Source organism: Rhinolophus hipposideros (assembly GCF_964194185.1).
Source record: "Rhinolophus hipposideros genome assembly, chromosome: 14".
NCBI classification, from domain to species: Eukaryota; Metazoa; Chordata; class Mammalia; order Chiroptera; family Rhinolophidae; genus Rhinolophus; species Rhinolophus hipposideros.
The window spans coordinates 53,803,941-53,828,330 of NC_138060.1; the positions used below are offsets into that span (position 1 = coordinate 53,803,941).

Here is a 24,390-nt window from a genome sequence, read left to right on the forward strand (position 1 = left end):
GCCAGTATGTCCTGCTGGTCATGGATACTTACAGTAGGCTGTGAGGGTTTGAGAGGAGACACCAGGAGGGCAGTGGGTATCTCAGTGGGTGAGGCAGAGTGGAGGGGTTGGCGCGAAGGGGCAAGGCGAAGAAGAGAGGAAGAGAAGATGAAGACGCAGGGCAGGAAGCTTCATGACTGCTACCTTGACTAAGAAGTCATCTCAATTAGCGTCGTCTCCTGACAGGGGAGTGGGGTTAAGAGGTCAGTCTGGGGACTCGGTAACTCAAAGGACAGTGATAATTTCTACAGAACTAGTCCCCTAGTGCGGTATCCCTCTCTCTGCTCTCTAAGGTGGAATCTTGCTGGCCTAATAAACTTGTGTGACAGGAGTGGCCCAAACTCAGAGTCCTCAGGGGAATGATTTCAGGGTATGTTGTACTTGTTGTATCTCTCAGATGACCCAGTAAGGTAGCCCCTACTCTATTCAGCATCTTACTGCCCTGGGCACACCTTCCACAATGAACCCAACTCCCATTTCTGCAGATCCATCCGTGGCACAGAGTGGGTGTTGGTTAGTGAAGAGCATCTTGGAGCCTGTACTGACATTCTTGGATTCCAGTATCCTGATCAAAGCCGAGATGCAGGACGAATCAGTATGAAAATGCTGTTCTTGGTCACTTGTGGTTCAAGGTGGTCAGCCAAACATAAATATTTATGTCCATGCTTTCTGGGACCCCATTAGAAATGAGTAAATCAGAACAGGAAGGTAAAAACTGTGGGGTGGGGGGGGAGAGGCATCAGCCAGTGAGGAAGTCTGGTAATTTTCTGGAGTAGAGAAGATGGAAGAGTGTTGGTGGGTGAATCTTGCACGGTACATAGAGAGGTTGAGTACCTTTCTGCCCATGGATTCAAAGAGGCTGCAGCCGAGGCCGGAGCAGCAGTCACAGGGGGTGCAAAAGTGAGAAATGGGCTGGGAGGGGGTGTTAAGTGATGGTTGTTATATAGAAGAGTTGACTTCCCCCCACCCCTGACCCCCACACCTCTATATGCCTCAGGCGTGCAGAACAGCAAGCAACCAGGCATTTTCTTCTCCAAAGAACTGAATAAACTGCTTGAGAGATAGTATGTGTAGAATGGTTCCCCAGAGGAAAGCTTTACTTCTGGCATTTCTCCAAATGCAAGAGCTAGCTTCCGCTCCCACCATCCCCCCAAACACTCCCACAGATTTTCCAATTAGCCCTTCTGTCTTATTCTTAAATATGAATGAACAACCAAGGAAACCGGAGATTGGGGAGAGGGGCGGAGCTTGGAAATGTGGTAATGAAAAAAAAATAAGTAAACCTACAGAATAACTGACTTAGAAAGAAGTAAACTATTCAGGAAATAGAGGAGATTATAAAAATTTAAAAACCAACTTAAACTCTATGTAATAAACACAAGGAGATTAAAGAATATAGCCTATCCTTTATAAAAGTGGAATTTTATTTCTTTTTAAAGGGAAGAACCAGAGAACAAAAAAAGAGTTTTTGAAAATTAGTAATATGGTTGCAGAGCCAAAAATTTAGTAGAAGAATTAGAAGATACTGGTAAGAAATCTCCCAGGAAGTAGAAAAGAGAGCTAAAGGATCCATCTACAGGGTCCTATATCCAAATAATAGGACTATCAGGAAAAGTGAACAGAGAAAATGAAGAAGAAATTAGAAGAGAGAGAATGGAATAAAATGTCCCAAAATTAAAGAGTTTTGTTTTTGTTTTGTTTTTTTTAAGGAGAGCGCAGCTCTCAGTGGCCCATGCGAGGATCGAACCGACAAACCTTGGTGTTATTAGCACCACGCTCTAACCAACTGAACTAACCAGCCACCCCAAGAGATTTTTTTTTAATTTAAAGGGCCCACCAACTTATAAACTCAAAATACCCTAGATACAAATGTTCAGTGCTCCTGAGACTTCAGGAGAATTCTAAATGCTTCCAGAACTGGAAGTATAAGATGGTGATATTGGGGAATATATGGCATCTTACAACAGAATTAGGGTCCTACTATATAATCCATTAAACGCCTTTTTAGCAAGATTGGAAGCTAGCTAGTATGTAGTGAAACAAGGGCTTCAAAGTTCAGAAAGAAAGTGATTTTGAAACTAGAATTTTATACTTAGCCTAACAGTCAAGTATGAAGTCGAAACAATTTTTCAGACAAGGCAAGGACCCAGAAATTTTACCTCCCTAGTGATCCCTCCAAGGAAATTACCTGAGGTAATGCTCCAACAAAACTAGGGTGACAACCAGAAGGAGTAAGATGTGGGATGCAAGAAACTGTGGAACTAACTCCCAGAAGTCTTAACAACAAGAAATCCCTGAATGGCGTCTGTGTGGCAAGTCTAAAAATTGGTTGATCTGTTTAGAACAGAGGATCGATGAACTTCAAGAAGAATGAAGCCAGCAATAGAGAGACTGACAAGAAAGTAGCAAATATTCAGGATGTGGTGTAGATGGACTATATTTCTTCTGTAGGTAAGAAAAAAAAATAAAGAGAATCAAAAATCCCAGAAAAATAGAAATATGGTCAATATGTTATAGTTCAAATATAAAACAAATTAAAACGTGGGATTTTAAGCAAGAAGAAGAGTGTAAGGAAGAGAAGGACCTTGAGACTAGAAATATTTTGCCTTAAGTAAAAGTTGAGTCTTCTGGGAGTTTAACTTTGAACCTGTAGAGGAGGATATGTAATCATGACCCTCTGGTTGTACTGTGAACAATAATCAGGCAGCCATGATTACATTAGCACTATTTTATTGGTTTTCAGTATTTATAATCAAGCCCACATCAGGGTTATGATTATCGTATAAAGTGTCAACGTCATTAAACTTGAGTGTGTAGAGGTACAAATGGAACTGCAGAAGCTCTCTCAGTATCTTAATTGTTTAAACGGGTAAGCCAAGAGATACTGTAAAACTTGATGAAATGAGAAATAGGTATATGCTACTTAAAATTGCAGAGGTCACCACGAGAGCAGTGCTTCTGTAAGTTTGGTTGCTGAATCAGCGGCTTCAGCCTCCCTTGAGGTCTTGTGAGAAATGAAAATTCTCGGGCCTCACTTCAGAATCACCGAATCAGACTTTCATGCGGTGGGTCCCAGCAATCTGCTCTGACAAACGGACCCGGTGATTCTGACGCAGCTAACACTGGACAATCACTGCAGTAGAGGAGCTAAGAGTAATAATGATTTGCCTGTGAAAATTAGGAACGGAGGGAGGCATTATGTGAAATACATTCTTGTCTATCGTGGCAGGAATGCAGTAAGATAATGTCTAAATCTGATAAATCAAGAAGTGGTAGTATAGGCATGTTTTCTAGATATTTAGAAATAATCATCAAAGGAAATATAAATAGACATGGGTAATAGCGGTCGCCCCTGGAGAGCAGGACTTAGTGTAGGGAGTGGCAAGTGAAGTCTTCGTTACTTTTTTAAACCATCTGATTCTTGAGTTGAAATTAAAATGATAGAAAAAAAATATTGTCCTTGGATTGGTAAAATTATCCAGGAGCCTGAGAAAAATTCTGGGAGAGTGATCCTTGCTTATTCTCCTTTTCCTGGTAAATATTTTTTTTTTAAAAGAAAAGATAATTAAATTATCTTCCTCCATGTGTCTTCCAGATGTTGGCTCAATTTGAGGGGAAGAAAGATTCTGAGAGCTAGGCTCACTCCAGGAAGCAGAGCTGATTTTTAACCTGCGTGTGTGTGTAAATGACAGCTCCACAAAGAGCATCTAACCTCTTTCACAGGAAGGAATGAACTCATTGGAGCTCTTTAAGTCATGTTGCCAGAAAACATTAGGATTTAAATGTCTTAGTCTCTTCAACTCAAAGGTACATTTGTACGCCGGGTTAGGCAAGGGAGTGGATGTAATCGGGCTGTCTTGTAGAGTCAGGGTCTGCCCCCGTTGATGGTCTAGTTCAGGGGGAATAGCTGACCATCCCCCCACTACACTGTATTCCCTGACTTTCTAATTTCATGACACCTATCAGTTTGTTATTGTTTCATCTAATTGCTTTTCTGTCTCCCTCACTAGAATGGAAGCCTAGTGAGGGCAGGGATCTATTTTTTCTTACTTGATGTTAATCCCCAGTGCTAGCACAATGCTTGCCCCATGGTGGATGCCCAGTAAATCCATCTCAGTTGAAGGAACCTCCTGAAAGAATACAAGGCTACGTCATCCCACAAAAGTTGAACATCATATCAGAATTTCTTCACTGGCAGATTCAGCAAAACTGTTTAATGAAAAGAAATGTGCCTTTATGAGCTCTCTGGGAATTCTTCCCAGGCAGGAGAATATGGCACAGAGTTTAGGGGGACTTTCCTAGAGCACAGTACCCTTGTGCTTGTCTGAATCTCCTTTTTGAAAAACAAAATGGAGGAAATATGGCTGGTGAAAGAAAGGCATTGGCTATGTTGAGAGTACTCACTTTGTCATCTTTCAAGTGAAAGGTGAGCTATTTTACTCGACTATTAATTTTAAACTATGTTGAAGCCATACACCTTGGGCGTCCATTGTGCTGGAAATTGTCACCCTCTGTTCCTCCCCCACCCAGACCCCTCATTGCCTGCTGGGGTGTGGGCATCTAGCCCCATGCCTATGAAAACCCACTGTTCAGCCTGGACATGAGGTAATACTTTCCCAGCTAAAGTGCCCAGCCAGCTTAAAATGCCATTATTTACAGCTCTAAGGTTTATTTTTATTATCACTGGTAAAGTCTGGATGGAAAGCTGAGGAGTTTGGAGGGTAGAAGAGGAGAGAATGGAGTAACTCCAGACATCAGAACCAGACAGGTTTCAGAGACCATCCAATCTGGGGGGAGGAGGGGTGCAGATTCTACACCTGGGTTCAGGGGAGGAAAAGGAGGGGTGTTAGAGGAAGAAATTTCCACCCCCTATCCCGATTTCAACCAGATTACCTTTTATAGCCATCAGCTTCTGGGTAATCTTTGAGAAGGGACACCACAGTGAAGCACCTGTGAAAACCATCTAGTTTGAAGTACATGTGAGGGAAACACTAGTTCAACCTTCTCACTGATCACAGAAGTCTGGCTATGTCTCTGTCTCAGGCTTCCCCTCCAAGGTTAACCCCAAAAGCAGAGGAGAGAGGACTCCTGCTCTCCAAGGCTGGGCTGTACCCTGTAGTGGCCTGCTGAATTTGCCAATTTCTTCTTTAGTGTTATGTTTAATCTTAGCAATTTATGGAGAAAGTATATTCTGGTCCCCCAAAACTTTTTTTAAAGGAAAATAGTGACTTTCCCCCCCAAATCTTCAAGCCCGTTGGGTTTTCTTCTGCATTGTCCTGCCTTATTTAAAACCTTGCCTGCAAGCAGTGTGTGTGTAAATGAACAAGGGCCTGTGCCCAGTGGACAGTCTCTGGCTGGGGAAGAAACATTAGCCCCTCCCTTGCTCTCTTCTGAGACAGTTTAGTGAATCAAAGGCAAGGCACTGGTGGTTGAAGTTATACCTGGGCCCCATTTAAGCGATGTTCTTGCAGATACTAGGTGGGGAGAAGTCTCACTGGCGTCTTCCCCAGTTTTAGGGCCGTCTTTCTCGCTCCTCATTGTCTGGCTGTGTCTGGCTCAGCAGCTTTTAGAAACACAGATAACACATTTTTCTTTTTCTCTGGCAGCACCAGCCCATTTATTTGAACTTGTTGGTTCTGTGCTCTGCCTCTTGGGACTACTTAACAGCAACTTTTTAAACATAAATGAAATATAGAACACAAAAGATTCCAGGGTGAAAATCAAGGGAGAGAATTTCCAGCATTGGAGGCAGAAGGTCCCTCAAGAGAGTTTATGGCTGATTTTTAAAGTTGGAGGTTGTAAAGGGAGATGAAATGTGTGGCCTATAAAAGGCCACCCAGTCCCAGGCCGTCCTGGAAGGGGCACTGGGTGACTCCAGAGGCCAGTGCACTTCCAGGTGGGCCCGGGGCTCGCTGAGCAGCTCAGCCTCCCACTCAGTTCTTCTTGGGGTTGAACTGAATCATCAGAGTGATGCCTTTAGACCAAGGGGACTATTCTACCAACCGCAGAGCCATGGAGTAAACCAAAGTATGCCCAAAGATGGAAGAACTCATTATTTCCGGTTTTTCCACAGGGGCATGAATCAAAATTGGTACAGTGTTAATATTTAGAGGGAGACCAACGAGACTGTTTTTTTTTCTCTCTCTCTCATGATTTCGAAATCTGAAAGGACAATTTGTACAGACCCTGAGATAAAGGAAATGTCTCAGCTTTCAGTTTTGTATTTGTGTTTCATTTATTCTTATGGACATGATAGTCTTTCGAAAGCAATTGTGTCTGTGTGATCTGATTTTAATCACACAGGCAATGAGACTTTTTCTTTCTTCATTTGGGTACAGGGCTGAATAGAGCAAAAATTCCTGTGACTACCCTGAGCTCTTAGAATGTGCCACCTTAAGGAAAATGTGCCTTCTGGAAGAAGAGCCCATTGAAACAAAATTGGGAGGGAGAAACCTCTTACCCTCAGATCATGGCAATTACACCCCCCCAAAAATGTGAACACTCTGCTGGGCACTGGGGGTGCAGACATGAATTACACATATCTGGGCCTCTGGGAACTTACGTGTGACTATGGGAGGAACAACAGTTCAGAAATGTCCCTCCTGTTGTCCAGGCAGACTGCAAAGTCATATGGCCCGTCAGGAAATATCTCACTCATTATAACTTAAAAATAGCCTCCTTGTTTGGTTCCTTTGGGGTGGGATACAAAGAGCATTTATTCCCACCAATCAATTGTCCTATTTTCTCAGGCCTCAGTATAGGACTTGGTTGCCATAGCAACCCTGTAAACAGTGTCTAACCTGTGTCAATGATTATATGTATTTTAAAGCTAATATCACCAAGTCCAAGAAATTGACCCTCCTCTGAACATGAATAGGCTAAGAATCCTACTTCCTATTAGGTCAGAAGGGAAGTTTTTTCAGTGCAGATTTGGGTCTGACAGATGGGTACCCCAAGGCCAGAGTACCTGTATGACTTCCTCTCTGAAGTCAGCCTTGGCCAACGCAGCCATTGAGGTGCCAATCCGGAATCACACATCCCCTAGGCTGCCCTGGCCTTGGATCACAGCACCGTGAGAAAAGCACAGCCAGCACCAGCCTCTGTGCTCTGGCTCACAATGAAATGCAACTTGGGCAGGATTCATGGTATTTTTTTCTTTTTTTTTTTCTGGCCTGAAGAGAATCAGGAAACTGATAACCAAATATTCTAGAATAGGATTCGGCAAACTACAGCCTGCAGGCCAAATCCAGCCTGCTGCCTGTTTTTGTAAATAAAGTTTTATTGAGACACAGCCATGCCCTTTCTTGACATGTTGTCTATGGCTGCTTTCCCTCTACATCAGCAGATTGAGTAGGTGCAACAGAGATGGTATGGCCCACAAAGTCAAAAACATTTACTATCTGGTCCTTTCCAGAAAAAGTCTGCTAACCCTGTTCCAAAAGAAGTAGAATAAGTATTTGGCGGGAAAGCCAGAAAAAGGATTTTAAAAAGAAAACTGTATTCTCCAGAGGAACCTGAGGTGAAGACCAGGGTGAGGAAGGAACCAGCATGGAAATGTAGTCCATGAGGCTAAGGAGGCCACTGGGGGTCCAGTCGCAACTCTCTGAAGTCTGAGGCAGGACAGTGGTGTCTCCCGGGAAAAAGGGTTTAGCCTCCTATAACCAGAGAGGAATAAGAGATGATGGCTTCTCAGATCTGTTTCCATTTTCCAGAAAGGCTTCTTCTAGATAAAAATAATTGATGAGGGCTTTGCCAACCAGCAGGTGGATGCTGGAGGGAGGTAGGAGAGGCTGCTTCCAACCTGAGTTAGGATTTGTCTCAGGCAGTCGCGCTTGTGTTTGCCCAGAAGACTGGAAGATGTGGGTAGAAGCAGGTGGAGGAGCTTTTCAGAGGCTCAGGTTGGAGCTGTTGGGGTTGTTGTGAGAGAAATATCAGGAGTCTGGCCCACTGGCTTCACAGAGAGCCTGTATTCTTGGTACTTTGTGTAAGAGTAGGTTTTACTTGCTCCTGGAAACGTTGTGTTGTCAGCATTCTGAGGCTTTAGTCTGCCCACGCTTCTGCACCAGGAGTTGCTTTTCAGTTCCTTAGGAAAGAAAATGGTCATCTGCCCAGAGAGACAAATCCAGGTCCAGAGCACAAGGACTGAATGTCAACTTCAGCCTCTCACAGTCATGACACTCTCGATTCCCTGGTGTCGTGCTGTTTTACCTATAAGACAACTGCATTCCTGGCCTGGGGAGGGTCTTGCCTAAGCCAGGGCTTTGCCAGGCTTGGAACATACAGTCCTTTTTTTGTTTGTACCATTGCCCAAGTAAGGGAAAGCCATTAAGTTGCGAGTATTCCAACAATGTATTGCTGCATAACAAACCCCCCAAACTTGGTGGCTGAAAATAACAGTCATTTAATCTGTTCATAAATTTGAAATTGGCGGAGCTTCGTCAACATAGCTCGTCTCTGCTCTACTAGTGTCAGCTGGGGCAGCTCAGTGGGGCTGGAGGACTCATTTCCATGATGGCTCGCTCCTGTGGCTGCAGGTTCTGCTGGCTGTCAGCATCTCTCCACATGAACCTCCCCTAGGAAGCCTGGGCTTCCTAGGAGCATTGTGGCTCCGTCCCAAGAGCAAAATGCCCCAGGAGGATTTGGAGGAACTTCTCTTACTTTTTATGAGCTAGCCTCAGAAGTCACTTCTCCTATAGCCACAAATCCACCCAGATTTGGAGGGGGAGAGGGGTGGTGGCGAGCATGGACTCTACCTCTCCATGGGAGGAGTGTCACAGTCACATGATAAAGAATGAGAGACATTGTGCATTGATGTTTGAAAAGTGCAGTTGTCTACACAGAGGTAAGTTCCTGTTGACTCTGCCTCCATGGTCATCTTATTTCACCGCCACTTAGGAAGCCTCACGCTATTCACGTGCATGTACCATAGTTGTCACTCACATTTGCTGGTATGCACAGTGATGCCCAGCGCTGAAACAAAAACAGTGCACTGGCTGTGAGCTCTCACCCCCGGCTCAGTGCCAATTTGGATGAACAAGACGATCGCTGAGGCTGTTATTTTCATTTTATAACTGTGGACATTGAGGCCTAGGCTGATTTCTAAGCTGGTGCTTTATCGTCTCAGTATAGTCTGTGCTTCATTTTAGCCGGTCAGTGTAAGCACTCACATAACACGTGTGTGTGTGAGTATACATATATGTGTGTATGTACACATAAACCCGTGTGTGTGTGCACATGTGTGCGTGCGTGTGCATACATCAATATATCTGGCAGACTCAGTGCTTGCCTTTGTTAGATGGACATTCAGCATCACTGGAGGATGTAATAGCTGGAGAAGCCAGTTTCAGGGACAGAAAATAGAGAGCAGAGCCCAAGGGAACCAGACCAAGGACAGCGAGATTTTACAAAGCTACCAGTTCCTTATCAGGAGGCCCTGCACTCGCCTATAGCTCAGAGACAAGAGCTTTGGCTGGGGCTACAGCTTTGCTGTTAGTGAGCAGCATGTTAGCGTTGGCCCAAATGGAGGCGTCTATCATTGGTTTCCCATTTCAATGGTCACCCTAGCCATCAGAGCACTGTGTGTTCTTCCAGGGTTGACCGAGCTGCTTCTAGATGCCAGGCTCTGAGGTGAATGGGACCAATACAGCCTCCATCCTTATGGAGAATCATCGTAGCCGGGGAAAGGAACAGGAACATGCAAGGATAAAATTAATTAGTTACAACCTAGAGGAGGACTAGAAGGGAAAAGCACGTGGAAGTACAAGAGGGGCCCGAGCTTGTCAGGCGCTCGGGGTCATGGTTTTGATTTGCTCGTTGAAGGATGAGACGATACGTAAGTGCACTAGGTAGAGGAATTTTGGGTTAACTTGTGGGGAGGCCCTGAGGTGGGATGGTATAAGGCCAGTGCGAGGGGTGGTTGGCACCAGAGAGCCAGAGTCACCGAGGTGATGAGGGCAGGGACCAGATCTTGCCAGATTGTGCGCCACCAATGGATTTAGGTCACATCCTCATCCTCAGTTCTCATCTGCTTCCCACCCCACCCCAAAAGTGGGGAAGTCAGACTGTCTCTCTTGCTTGTGAAATGGGAAAGACACATTTAAGGAGGAGCCTGTCACCGGAAATCGAGCTGAGTTTTGTGGGGCCTGAAGCTTCTATGACTTGGGAGGAAAGATGATCTTGAAGGGAAAAAAAAGTAAAGTTATGAATACAAAGTTAGGTGCAAGGCTTCGGTAAGGGCAAGTCAGTAGGGACCTTCAGCTTAAGTTTCATTAGCTTGGTGGTAAAGCCACTACTGGTGTTTTTACCTCATTCCTAACCTCAAAAAGCCTCCTCCTCTCACCTGAGATATTCACGTGGTCCTCACACCCACATCCTCCTGTTTTCTCCTTGGCAAATACCGCACAAGTGTCTTATATTGAAATCTCCTGGAAATTTGGCGCTCTCCTCACCCCCAGTGGTGTCCAAAAGAACACGGGAATTTCCTCTTTTTGCCCAAGACTTCCATGAGTTTTTTTCCCCCCACATTCAAGGCAAGGGAATGTTGGCTGGGACACTTTATTCTTTTGGAAATGTGACACAGGAATATGAATTTCCATAGGAAAAATTACTCCGTCTGGTCAGGTCTAGACTGTCCGTTGGCCGGCACGTTTGCTGGAGTCCACATTGGCAGGGTGAAAAGCTGTCTGTGGGGGCGGAACAAATCACCTGGAACTGTGTTTGGGGGCGGAGGTGGGGCTTACAAACGTGAGCAGGGATGAGGAACAAGTTGAATAGTGAATGACACAACTCAAAACTGGCAGTGGCTCTTCTCTCTTAAATCCCAACGAAACCATCAAAGCCATCTTATAATAGTGATTCTCTAATAGTCTGGAACTCGGGAGCCTGCTGTCCATAGATTGGAGACATCAAAGAAGTTGAGACCAGGCTGAGGGGGTCATGGCAAGCTGGCCATGGACTATAGAGAGAAGAAAACTGTAACTCCTTCCAAAACACTGCTCTGGTTCCCCAGCCAACCTCCGCAGATAGGCCCCATGCAGGCACACTCCACAAGCCCTCCGGAAAGATCTCGGGTTTGGAACACTGAGCTTTAGGTCCCAGTACTGGGTGAGGCTTTGGCTGTGAAGACCCAATCTGGGTTACAAAAAGGATGCTGTGTTCACTGCTGGTTGGCCTACCAGGACACAGTAAAGGACTCCTTCGGCCCTGTCCTGGTGGCCTCAGCCTAATAGTCCAATTGCCTTTGATTTTTGCCATTGGAACTAAAAATTATAATATGATCCCATTGCTCAGGCAGACCCATCTCCGTTATAGATTTTCTGCCTCCCCAAGGCAGCAAACATAGGGAAATGACCAGACTATAATCTTAGAATTCTTTACTTAACTGGATTACTATTCACTCCATCTGAGGCCATTAAAGATATTCTCAGACAAAGATGGAAAGGACACCTACCATGTACCCTTCTTGAAAAAAACTATTTGAAGTAGCACCTGAGCAGACTGAGAAATGAACCCGGTAAGGAATGCACTCTGCAGGCACGACCACCGTTGATTTAGATTTCCCTGAAGCCTGAGAAGGCCCCTCCCCATGCTGGGGAGCTGGCTTCTTGGGAGTAGAGGGCTTCAGGGGCTTGTGGGAAGAATTCCCTCTGATTTGGAAGAAAGGAGTTGGCTGTTAATTTACTCATTTGCCCTTGAATCCTGTTCTGACCTTCTTGTCCTTTCTCACAGACTGTTTTTGAAAGGAATTGCCGTTCCGAGGACTGTGCCGCTGACCTTCAGCTTCAAGGTCAACTGCTGCTGTCCAGGTGAGTCAGTGCTCCTTTCAGGGGACATTGTTCTGGAAAGCTCCAGGCCCAAAACCTGAATGTAGAGATTTCCCCACCGAAAAGGTAATAGAGTTGGTGGGCTACAATGATATTTTGTGGTTTAAAAAAAAAAATAAAAAAAAATAAAAAAAAATACATATATATATAATACATTAATTTTAACAACAGTTATTGTTAGGGGGGCAGTTTAGTTTTTGTTTTGTTTACAATTCCACATATCCTACAATTTAGCCTATATTTCTAATTTCTGTGAGTATTTGTGTTTGTGTGTGGGGGGGGGGGAGTATTTTATGTTTACTTACTGTATGAAGTTGAACCCTATGAAGTTGCCAATATTTAACTGTGACAATTTATACGATGGAACTGATTGTTATGTAAAGGTTCTTTTTCTTTGTTTCCACACTTCACAAGAGTGTCTGCTTTAACAGCAAGTGGTGGTTCTGTGGTAGGAGGGGTGGAGGAGGGGGAAGGCCGTCCTGATCCAAGTGAGCAGACAGTCTCTATTGTGTCAGGGTTTCCTCCCACAGTCTGTGAATCTCCCAGGTGAAAGGGGAACCGCACAGAGGCCTCCTGTTTCCTCTTTGCCAACCTTTCATTTCAGACTTCTTTTACGATGAAGGTGCTGGCCCTGAATCATTGAGCCACATTTCAGAGAATGCTTTCCTTTCAAGACAATTCCTTCTGAAAGACCGTTTCAGCCTGGAGGCCAGAAAGCCCATCCATATGATTTATTACCATTTCTCAAAAACAGTCTTCCGTTTTGATAGTTATTCCCTAACAGGCCATAATCTGTCTCTTATTTGTCACTGTGGAAGTCAAGTTTGGGTGGAATGAAAGAAATAGCCCCTCATGAACCAGTGACCCGACTTGGACACTCTTTCTTCTGATGATAAATACTATTATTCATCAAAGGAAAGTAATACTCAGATTCTTTTACTCTTCTGTTTTGCGTTTATTGGAGGAGAGGTGATATAATACACACACACACACACATACACACTCTACTCCAAATCACTTAAATATTAACTAGTGTTACTTTTACTTAGAAGAGTGGTAAATTAAAGAATGGTAGATTTCTCAGTCTGCTCAGGTGCTACTTCAAGCAGTTTTTTTCAAGAAGGGTACATGGTAGGTGTCCTTTCCAAACACTCCTCCAAACCACTTAAATATTAACTCGCATTACTTTTACTTAGAAGAGTGGTAGATTACAGTAGCACGTGTTTTGCCCAGCTTAGACAATTACTTCAAACTGATGAAATGGATATTGGAATTTTTTAACATTAGTAGGAAGGACCTCCTGGGATTATAAAAGAAACCAACTCTAAAGAAAGTTCATAAATGATCAGGTAATTACTTTGGGTTTCAAATAGGTCTTCCAAAAAGTGTTTTAGGGAAAAAGTGACGTGGTACAAAAATCTATGGATTTGTTTTATCTTGAGGCAGACTGTAAACGTGGGAAATTTATATTGGATTATAGCTAGTTTCACGTGGCAGGTACATGTTCATTTGCCCCAGGGTTAAATATTAGGTTAGGGAAGTCCTGATGTTCTTGCTGCCCAGTAATGGATGGTCAAATGCATCTCTATTGAATTGTTCTTGTCACATATTAAAATGTAAAACCCAAGGCTCCTGATCAGTCAGACACCTTGTGCCTAAAGCTGCCTCCACTGACCCAATCTGGCCTCTCAAGAGTGTTGGTCAGAACCAGATCTGCTTTGGTAGCCTAGTAATCAATCATCTGAGAACAACTGGTGTGGTGGCCTGGGCCCAGAACCCCACATGTATCAACTAGCTATAGCCACACAAAAAATAACCCCACAAACAAACCAAAAAAAATGCTGTATAACAAACCACCTCAAAACTCAGTGGTTTAACACAGCAATCATTCATTCCCGTGGTCTGCAGGTCAGGTGATTGCTGACTGGTCCAGGCTACATTCAGCTGGATCCTGGCTGACTTGCTCATGCATCTGGGGGTTGGTTGATAGCCAGACTTGGGTGACCCTGTTGAGCTCTGCTTCGTTTGTCTGTCATTGTCTTGCTGGCACCAGTGGGCTAGCCTGGGTATATCCTTCCCCTGGCATGGCAATGGTACAAGAGGACAACAAGAAACTGGTGCACTCTTACTTCAGTTTTGTTCTATTGGTCACAAGAAGTCCCATGGCCAAACCATCTAACCCAAAGTCAAGGGACAGGAAAATATTCTCTAGTGAGAGGAACTGAAAAGGCACACAGCCAACGGCACAAGTATGGGAGGGGTAGAAAATTGGGACCAACCATGCTATCTATTCTACCACATAAAGAACAAGGTAGCTCTCTCTTTCCTGATACCTGATCGTTTTCAGGGCTATTTCAGCCTTTCTTGCAATTCGGTCTTCCTAGAAGTCAGACATAAGACCTAGAGACTAGGTGAGGAGATTTCCTCAGTCTCAGAGGCAGTGTCCTTGAACCAAAGCTTTGAACCTCTCCTTTGGATGAGTTATTTCTAAGGAGTTCCCTTGGTCTCTCAAAATAGCCTTTTGGCTGGATCACCCATTAAACCTTCATATATGCTCTTGGACCTATAGCTGTCCCCAAAGGAGCCACCAGAGAAATGTTACTTGATAATTGGATAAGTAGATGTATAAAACCAAACCTGTGGTTTTCATGACATTGGATTCCCCAAACCTTTAACTAGAGCCAGGCACAGAGTGGAGGAAGGCAACGTCAGTAAATTACTAGTGGAAACCAAGGTCTGTGTTTGGTTGGCAAAGACTTAATGTGTACAATGTGGGCGGGAAGGTGCAACTGGGTGATGGTGGCAACACCTGCTCAGTGCTTTAAAGAGGTGGATGCGTCATTACAGGGCCATGGAGCAGCTTCCAAGAAGAGGAATTAAGGGGAAAGAGGAGGATCCAGGCATTCTGGGCAGAGGGGAAAAGTGAGTAGAGCAGTGGAGGTGTAGAGAGCAGGATTCCCATGAAGATCTGCAGGGTCTGGGGTAAAGGAGGTGGTCAGGAGAATATAGAGATGAGAGAGACGGGGGAGGGGGGAGAGAGAGAGAGAGAGAGAGAGAGAGAGAGAGAGAGAGAGAGAGAGAGAGAATGAATGAGAGAATGAATGAGAGAATGGTACGGGTCATTTGGTCTTCTGTTCCATTCAGTGAAAGTCTGTTTCAGCTGGAGTTGTGAGTCAGCTACTCTCTCCATCCATCTCTGTTCCTACACCGTGGCTCAGGGCCATGAGCAGATACCCTTTGTCTTGCTGCAGGAGCACCCTTGGCACGGCTGGACTTAGGAGAGATGTTCTGTTGATCTCCCCCATCATGCCTCCCTAGAGTTTTCAGGAGGGCAATTTGGATGCAGTTTTTGCCTTTGTGCTGTCTTTAGAACCTAGCTGTCATTGTAGCCGTAACTCACTGTACTGAAAAGTTGAAGCAAAAGGGTAACAGAGGAAGATCCCTCCAGGGGCTGGGTAGACTGCAGTACAATGTGTTGTGGCTGGAAGCAGCCAAGTTCCCACCAGACTGAGGAGTCTGTCTTGAGAAGACAGAAGGAAAGACATCTGGGAGTGATTGGGTCACCCAGAGTAGCCAGGGATCAAGCCAGGGAACGCTCTCTGTGATAGGACTCATGGATGTTTTCATTTTTCTCTCCAGAGAGCATGAATTCTGGCAGGCCTATTGTCTCTTAAAACAGTCAACTCTTCAATTAAAAGTCCACAGTCTTTAATGGTCTTGAGCCTAGTTCCAAAACACGCCATTTCCAAAAATATCTAGGAACAGGGAAAAAGCTGTTTCAATGGTTTCTATTAAACAGGACTGCAAATTCCATTTGTAAAATGATGCAACTATGTTATGTTTTGTCTGTCTGAATACTCTCAGTACCTAAGAATACATCACATGTGATTAGGATAAAGAAAAAGAAATATAGAATATGGCAGTTGAGCGAAAAAAACATTTTGTTTTTGATACATCCCGTAGGAGAGCAGTGGAACATTTCAGTGCCTTCTGGCTAGCCAACTCCAATAATGGAAGAACTCTTTAAGTGAGGTGAAAAGACACAGTAGAATATTTATGAAGTTAGAAGAACCATCTAGTGGCCCATATAATGGTCCTATGGTTATAGCCTTACTAATGCTATTAGCATGGTCGGGGTGGGGAGGGGGTGGTCAAGTGAATTTCCCAGAACACTTGGCTGGGAGGCGGTAGCTCCATCCATGAAAAGACCAGCCTTCGAGAGGAGGATCCCTGCACCCAGAGAGATATTTAGAGTTTGAAACAAATTATTCTCCTTCTCAAAAGTGGCAAAGCAGCCAGAATCATTAAATGCATAACATAGGGCAGAAGTAAAGTTGTTTTATTTTAGGAAGGGGCAGAGACCCTGTTCATTGAGCATCTTCATGCGCTAGGTACCCTGTGGGTCCTTAGTATACAGAAACGCCCTGTCGTGTCTTACCAGCTGTCCAACCTTAGGCAAGCTTCTTAACACCTCTGTGCCTCTGTTTCCTCATCTGTAAAATAGGAGAAATAAGAGCAATGCCTTATCAAGTTATTTTGAGTATTTAATGAGTTAAAACATATTTAAGTGCTTCCAGAAGTGCTTGGTATATGGTGAGCCCGCAGTAGATGAGAACTAGCATTGTTATTTCATTTAATCCTCTCAATGACACTGAGAAGTAAATAATTACACTCATTTTAGTGGGGAGGATACAGAGGCTCAGGGAGATCAGATTACTTGCTCGAGGCCTTGTGGTCACTGGGGGGAAATTAAAGCTGGAAATGTCCGGATGCTACATCCTGCTGTCTTCCTGTACACGGGCCTTAGTTGCTGTTGGGATGTGATATCAGCTGTGTCTGGGCCAGAAGTACCAAGGCTGGGAACCTTGAGGAAAAAGGCCTCCTATGTGTGAAAAGCCCCAGTGTAGTAAAGAGGTGGATGGATTAAAAAAAATCCATTATCAAAGATGGCTTCCACCCACCCCCACATGTGCGTGCTCCCTCACGTGCCGTCTGGCCTGTGAGGTCCTGCTCAACAGCTTTTCTCTCTGGAGATGCTAGCTGCCTGTCTTGCTGGGTCAATGGCAGTCCCTAAGTTGAGTCATCACATTCTTAGTCCTCATAGGTTGGATTTTTCTCTCCTTGGAGGGTCCTAGATTTGACTGTGAGCTTATGGGGCTAGCATATCAAGAGTTTCCTGAAATGTAACATCATCATCACCATCATCATCATCATCATCATCATCATTATTATTATAATGGAAGGTGAATGGGAGCTGATCAGAAGCCTGGAAAACTTTTGCCCTTGACAGAATATTAGCCGTGTGATTTATTTATTTATTTTCCTTCACTTTCTGCCCCAGATCTGGAAAAAAAATACAAAGGAAGTGTATTGCTGGTTTTTATAGTTGCTGTTTCTGGAATCTCTGAAAATGGGAATTTTTTTTTTTCCGTGGTATATTCTTGAAAGAAAGGTAAAATGCTCTAATAACTAGAACTCTGAATGTGAGACGAAAGACTGCTCATCCTTATCTCATCTCTCAGAATAAGTGTTTGCTCTGATAAGGGTTCCCTAATAGAAGGCAGCAGGTGTCTCTCTCACATTTTAGGAACACACGTGGGTGGCCTTCTTGAGGATTACCTAGGCAGAGGGTGTGACTTAGGCCTCTGGGAAGGGGATCAGCAGTGTAAGGCAAGCAAAGAGAAGTTGCACACTGGAAGAGGTATTGAAAGGGGCAATAGCCTTCCAGAGCACCTAGCTTCTACTCACCTGACAAGAAGTGACACCATGCTAATATATTCATTTTTATGACCAATGCTGATAGAGTACTTTCTATGGATATACCCGACTTGGTGGAAACACATAGGGACGAACTGTTGTATCATGATGTTTTTGGTCTAGAAAGGGGAACATATGAAAACAGTAATTAGAACTCACTACAATCCTTCTAATAATGGAAATCTGAAGGAATTCCCTGGAGGCGTAAGGGAAGAAGCACTCCACCCTGTCTGAGGTTGAGTTCTCCCAGACCATGAGGTAAGGATTTGAGTGTGCATAATGTACTTAAGAAGTGCAGAGAACAAAGGTAGGGGAGTAAAGAAGTATACAGGGAAGATTGCCAATAAGAGTGTACTGTAATATTAGTGTATCAGCTACTTATTGCTATGTAACAAATCACCCCCAAACTTCATGCCTCAGGACAACCGTCATTTATGTAGCTCCTGATTCTGTGGATCAGCTGTTTAGCCTGGACTCAGCTGTTCAGCAATTCTGGTCTCCCTGCGCTCCCTCATGGGTCTGCAGCCAAACTCAGGTTGGTTAGGTGCCTCTGTTGGTGACAATTGGCTTGTTGTTGGCTGGGGTTCCTCCTTCCTCCACTGTCTTCCACGTGGTCTCTCATCCTCTAGGCCAGGCTTATGCTAATAGTGCAACAGGGGTCCAAACACTAGAACGGCAGTACACAAGTCCTTGGGATAGTTTCACAACTGGTGTAGTGTCACTTTTGCCACATTCTTGGGCCAAAGCAAAGTCACAGGGCCAATTGGATTCAAGGGATGGGGAAATAAACTCTTACTTCTTGATGGGAGGAGCTGCAATGTCATGTGACCACGAATGTGACTAGAGAGAGGCTATCAATCAGCCCATCAGACCCAGCTACCACAGTGGATTACTGGAACTCCATCCTATAGGAAAAGACTGGAATGGTAGAAAACACACACCTCAAAATTATTGCATCTGAGAGACAAAGGGACCAGTGTGTTTGTATACCAACTACTGAGTGAGGGATGTGTCCACAGCACATCCCAGGCAGAGGATAAGACCTCTGACCCCTCCATTATCCTGGGAGGGACCTGGGTGGAGTTCGGCCACACAGCTGTCCTGGCTCCAGTTCAGCCCAGGGATGAGCACAGATGGTGACTGGGAAGCCGAGACATCCCCTCCGTTGTCCTACAAACTAACTCAGGCAGGATAGAAATAAGCCCAGCTCACAGGTTCTTCATGGTTGGTGGTTTTCGTGTATGAGTATGTACTTGGAGCTATGGCATTTCAGGTGCAGAACAGGAAGCTGATAGAGAGGGATTTGAGTCACTTCTCTGAGGTCTTAAAGGAAAGTTAAATAGTGGTGACAGGAAAATCACCTGCTGAAAGGTTCCCAAGTCCAAGTCCAGTGTTCTAGCCATTATACACATGGTCTCTGTCTTTAAATAGCTGTAGTAGTTTGGGGAACCTGGCCTGTCTCTCGTTCCCACTGTGACATGCTGCTATCTAGGTGGAAATGACTTTAGGAAATTCCTTTTTATCTCAGGGAGGATCTGCTTTGTGTTTTCCTACCATATTTCCCCGAAAATAAGACCTAGCCGGACCATTAGCTCTAATGCATCTTTTGGAGCAAAAATTAATATAAAACCCGGTCTTATTTTAATATAAGACCAGGTATAACATCACATCACATCACATCACAACACAACACAACACAAAACAACACAACACAACATAACAACATAACATATAACATAACAACAACATACCGGGTCTTATATAATATAATGTAATGTAATGTAACATAATACCGGGTCTTATATTAATTGTTGCTCAAAAGACGCATTAGAGCTGATGCGTCTAGGTCTCATTTTGGGGGAAACATGGTAAATGGCCTACCAGCCTCAATGTGAGGCTGGGGGCAGTGGGCTGTCACCTGAAGAACTGACCATTTTCCTTTGTGGGCAGACTCAACGTGGAGGGGAGGTCACTTCATTTTTAGCGCTCCACCACATGTGAGCAGAAGAAATCTATCCCGACAATTGTTGGACTTCAGGGGTAGCCCTCCTCCTGAGGACCAGACACTGATGGGGGTTTTCCATCTGGATAGTGAGAGGATGGGGAATCTGCACAGGAGCATGGAAGGCAGACTAAGGAGTAACCATGGAAACCATAGAAAGGGGCTGGGAACATGCTCATTAGCTGGCCTCCCTCCCGAGCGACCTGGGAAGTCTGGGTCTACCTCATGGGTGTACCTAATAAAATTTTATTTGGTAGTATTTTCCTTGGCTTCCAAATATAGCGAAACATTGGAGGTTTTATGTGTAAGCATCTCTCCAGCAGGGTCAAAATGATATGACTATTATTTCCCTTCTCACTGGACATTCAGTCTAAGAAAAGGACCTATCAAGCGAATGTAGCAACTAGACCCCTCACTTCTCTCAAATCGAGAGCAGATGGGGAGCCACGTGCTGTTTCTTTGCTAAGATTTTTGCAGCTTATTCTGTGACTATGCTATTGGTCTCTCGCCACTAACACTGGACTCACCCACCCGGTAGCAGACTTAGTTACTGTAACAAGAGCCAAATTCCCAAGATGCACAGTTGTTTGGTGTTCAGAAGTAAATCTTCTCCCACACAGATTTTTCCTGTTGTCTTGCACACACCCTCTCATTAGCATCTCTCCCAAGTTTGTTCTGAGCCACCTGATATAACCTCAGGCGATTTGGAAAGCGGCCCTGCTGCTCTCCACAGATGAAAAACCAAAGACAACTGTGGCTGAGGAGGGATGATCCTTTTGCTTTGTCCCCAGTGGTCACTGGCCCCTCCCTACAGAGCCAAAGGTGACAGACTTGGGTAGAACATGAACTGCCCATGAACCAGGTCCTTGCTATTACAGTGAAAGGGAAGGTACTATGAAAGGACTTCTAGGTTTTAGGGGCCTTCTTTCCTGACTCCATTCTGGGTGATCTTGACCCAAAAATGTTGAGGCTGAGTGGATGCTATTGGGGTCACACCCTAATCCCTTTTACTGTGTAGGTGCCATGTTCCCAGCTGCCTTACGTGTTGGTTGCTAAGAGCTCCCAACCCTTGCCTAGGTTACACCCACCCTGGGGCAGCCCTCAGACAATGACTGAGTGATTTGGGGTACAAAACACCAGCCCTCTTACCTCAAGTGCTGGTGATTCCCTGCAGAGCCCTGGTGTGAATCAGGCCACGGCCAGACTCGACCCCAGCGCACAGCCTTGCACAGCTCCTCCTAAGTCCCGTCCTGCCTCCCTCGCTCCCTGCTCCTCCAGGCATTTCTTGATGAAGCTCCCAAATCCTGTCACAGACTGCTTCCTGGGACCGACCTGAGGCGCTGTAGAACTTACCTCACATTGTGTTTATTCATTCGTTTTTTAGATCTCCTGGCCCGACAGTCTCATTCCTCTTGAGAACTCTGAATTTCAAAAGGAAACTAAATCCAATGTATTTATCGGATATGAGTGGAGAGAAACAGTTGCTGGTGGGCTTTTTATCTGCCTTCTTGGAATTGGAGGGGTTTTTGACTTTTGAAAAAACAGGGTTTTGGAGGTCCCTTCAGGTGTTGAGTGGGGCTTTGTGTCTTGTAGGATTGCTTCTGGTTGCTTCTTCCCTGGGACTTTGTTATTAAAGAGGACTATCCAGGCACAAAGGATAAAAGGAGAGGGACACTCTGGTGAAAGATGGCTTTCATCGTAAAATGGCCTTATGGTAGGGAACTGACAGCAGTTACGGTCCTTGGGGCCTCAGGGAACACAAGGGAGATATTCAGGTAGAGTAATGGGCCTTCCTGAGCAGGAGCGCTGCGCTCATGTGAGAATGTTTTCTGTGATAATGAGACTTGAAAAAAAGGTGAATGCCATTGTTTCAGTCAACAGCTATGTTCATTAAGAAAAAAAAAAATGAAAGACGAATTTTTTAATTTTTCTCTCTCTCTCTCTTTCTGGTGTGGAAAAACACAAACAATTTAAACTCCTAAGCCAAGAAAAAGAAGATTCTTGTTTTTGCACCTCCCTGACCAACCTCCCCAGTTTTTTTGTTTGTTTTCTTTTTTGACTTTAGGTGTGTTTTTCCAGGACCCATCAGCTCCAAGTCAAGTAGTTTTCAATCTAGTTGTGGAGGGCCCAGCTCACACTGGCCCATGCAGGGATCGACCCCGGCAACCCTGGTGTTATGAGCACTGTGCTCTAACCAACTGAGCTAACCAGCCACCCCAACCTCCCCAGTTGTAAAGGTGGCTTATTGTTAGTCCTGGGACAGTAGAATTGAGGTGAATGAAATCAAGCTGCAGTTACAAATATCTTCTCATACACCTTTCAGAAATGTCATTCCTACTTCCCCCCCTCCCCCCCATATCTCAGGCTGAGCATGCCATCATCCCTCTTCCCTGCCCCCACATGGCCTCTCCTTCCCATATTACATCCGTCCTTCCCTCTCACCTTACCATAGGACAGAGGTTTCTAACCTGGGTCTGTATCCCCTTAGGGATCTGTACATAGAATTCATGGGTCTGTGAACTTGGATATGAAAACAATCGCATCTTTATTTTCACTGACTTCAAACTGAAATTTAGCATTTTATTCAATTATGAATGTAGACAACAAAGCACAGCAATATTAGCGGGACCTATGACTGTCACAAATAGAAATCATTGACATTTTTATATCAAGTTAGAATGTTGCAGATATTTCAAAATATAATTTACATTCACCCTTACTTCAAAGTTACTAGACCGACTGCCAAACCTTATTATTTAATGTTATTGAAAAGAACACACATTATTAACCCACACATTTTAAAATATACTCATACTTGTCATTATATTTTATATAATTGGTTTCTTTGTAATTTTGTTTTCCATTTTATGCGTTTAAAAACATTATTTTGAGAAGGGGTCCATTCACTTTACTAGACTGCCCAGAGTATTTGGTGGTACAAAAAGAAGTTAAAAAAAACCTGTTCTAGAAGTTTTCCCTGATGATGGGAAAAGATACATATTGGAAAAACAAATGTGTTGCTCTGATTACTGGAGTAGATAAAAGATTTTTATTATAACATCCAGAACGGGGACTTCATTATATGGCTGTTGTCATATGTCCCTGACTCTGGTTCTCAGTGCCTACAGCACACTGATGATGAAGTAAACATCCATTCCTTGTTCTTGGGTTATTATTTATTAAAGATACAGGTAACTGTCCATCAGAGCTTTGATGAGCTCAAGAAAACTGCTGCTTCCAGCCCAAAGCAGAGAAACTGGGCACGGCGGTGAAGGTAGCAGCTGCTTTGTGGACAAATGGGCACATTCATGGTGATTTGAAGGGCTGCTTGTGGTGTGTGCATTCTCGTTTCTACCTCCAGAGATCCAAGTGGAAGAGCTACTTTCCTTTTGTCCCTGTGGCTCCTCACCTCACAGCAGAAAAACGGTTCCAAACCCAGGGAAGCTTGTAATTATAATATGATTGAGTGCCTGTGACCAAGTGCATCCCCCATTTGGTCCTTGAGCTAGAAGCAGGGGGACATGATGGCTATGACAGTGAAGTGCAGATCAGCTTCTTGCATATTTTGAGTGTGTAGTGGCCGGGTTTTACGGGCAGCATATGTGTGACATAGGGTGGCACTGTGCCATTACTGGGTCAAGTCATACATCACTGCACACCATCCCTGTCTGATGATGTCAGACCTCTGAGCAGCCCACAGATCTTGGGAATTCCTCTGCCCCCCAAAGTATTCTTTGTCTTCAGTCCAGCTGTTACAGTGAGTGAACCTCACTGATTTGTTCCAGATGTCCTACGATTTAGTGATTCCGGAAACTACCCCTAAAGTAAAGGCCGATGAGGATTTGAATTCCTCTGCTAGGCTGGGAACCAGCAGTTCTTTTCACAGTTAAACAGATGGAGCAGGAGGAGGCAGCCTAAGCTGCTTGGAGGTTTAGGGAGGGTCCTCTGGCTTCTCATGTTTGCCTCATTAGAGAGAGGATGGCCTTTGAGGCAAATGCTGACTCTATGGTATCACTGTATGAGCTATTCAATGAGCCAGACCTAGGGCCAAGTGAATGCTTGTGAAGCCAGTGAGGATATAGGCATATTACTTTTTTAAAGTAACACATATTTACGTTAATTATCTGAATGTTGCTAGGGAAACCACTATTTTGGCACAGATCACCGTATTAAATGCTTTTCTCTCTTTACGAGTATAAAACCAGCCCAGGTGGGTACATATGAAGGAGGTAGAGGTATTTCTGGCTCCATCTAAGTGGTTTTCCAACCATAAACTCAGTCCCAGGCATCATTTTCCTGACCCCCTGTAAACTTTAATCGACATGCCTTACAGAGGTGCCTCATCATCTCTCTCTGGAGTTAATAACCATGTGGGTCTCTTTTTGCGTGATTAGAAGAGATTTATAAAGTACAGCGAGATGTGAAGCACATCTCAAACTATATGGCTTAATAACCCACTGTTGGAAGAAGTTAAAACCTACATCCATCCATCCATATAGTTCAGTGAAAGTATCATTGGTTTATGCGCTGTTTGAGGATATAAACAATCTGAATATTTAAGGCACTTAATGTTATGGATTTAAAACAAAAGCAGAAATTAATTAATGTAGACTGTTGTTTAGATTTTTGTAAGTGTATTTAAAAGTAGACGATGTCCAGATAGGTACTGTACTGTTGGGGGATCTGGGACAAGTCATGTGAGCATATCAATCCAGGGGTTCTGCTGAAGCCTGGCCAGACAACAGGGGTATGTGTCCAAGGGCAGAGGAG

The 24,390-nt window shown here is 44.3% G+C and overlaps 1 protein-coding gene across 3 annotated transcripts in view; it reads left to right on the top strand.

The window, feature by feature from the left end:
- The window catches only part of ITGA9 (integrin subunit alpha 9), a 299,963-nt gene that overhangs the window by 156,948 nt on the left and 118,625 nt on the right, over window positions 1–24,390 (top strand). For all 3 annotated transcript variants that reach the window (XM_081071751.1, XM_081071750.1, XM_081071749.1), the window contains exon 17: window positions 11,767–11,843. In XM_081071751.1, the coding sequence (XP_080927877.1) occupies window positions 11,767–11,843 (77 nt within the window). The remainder of the gene's footprint in view (window positions 1–11,766; window positions 11,844–24,390) is intronic.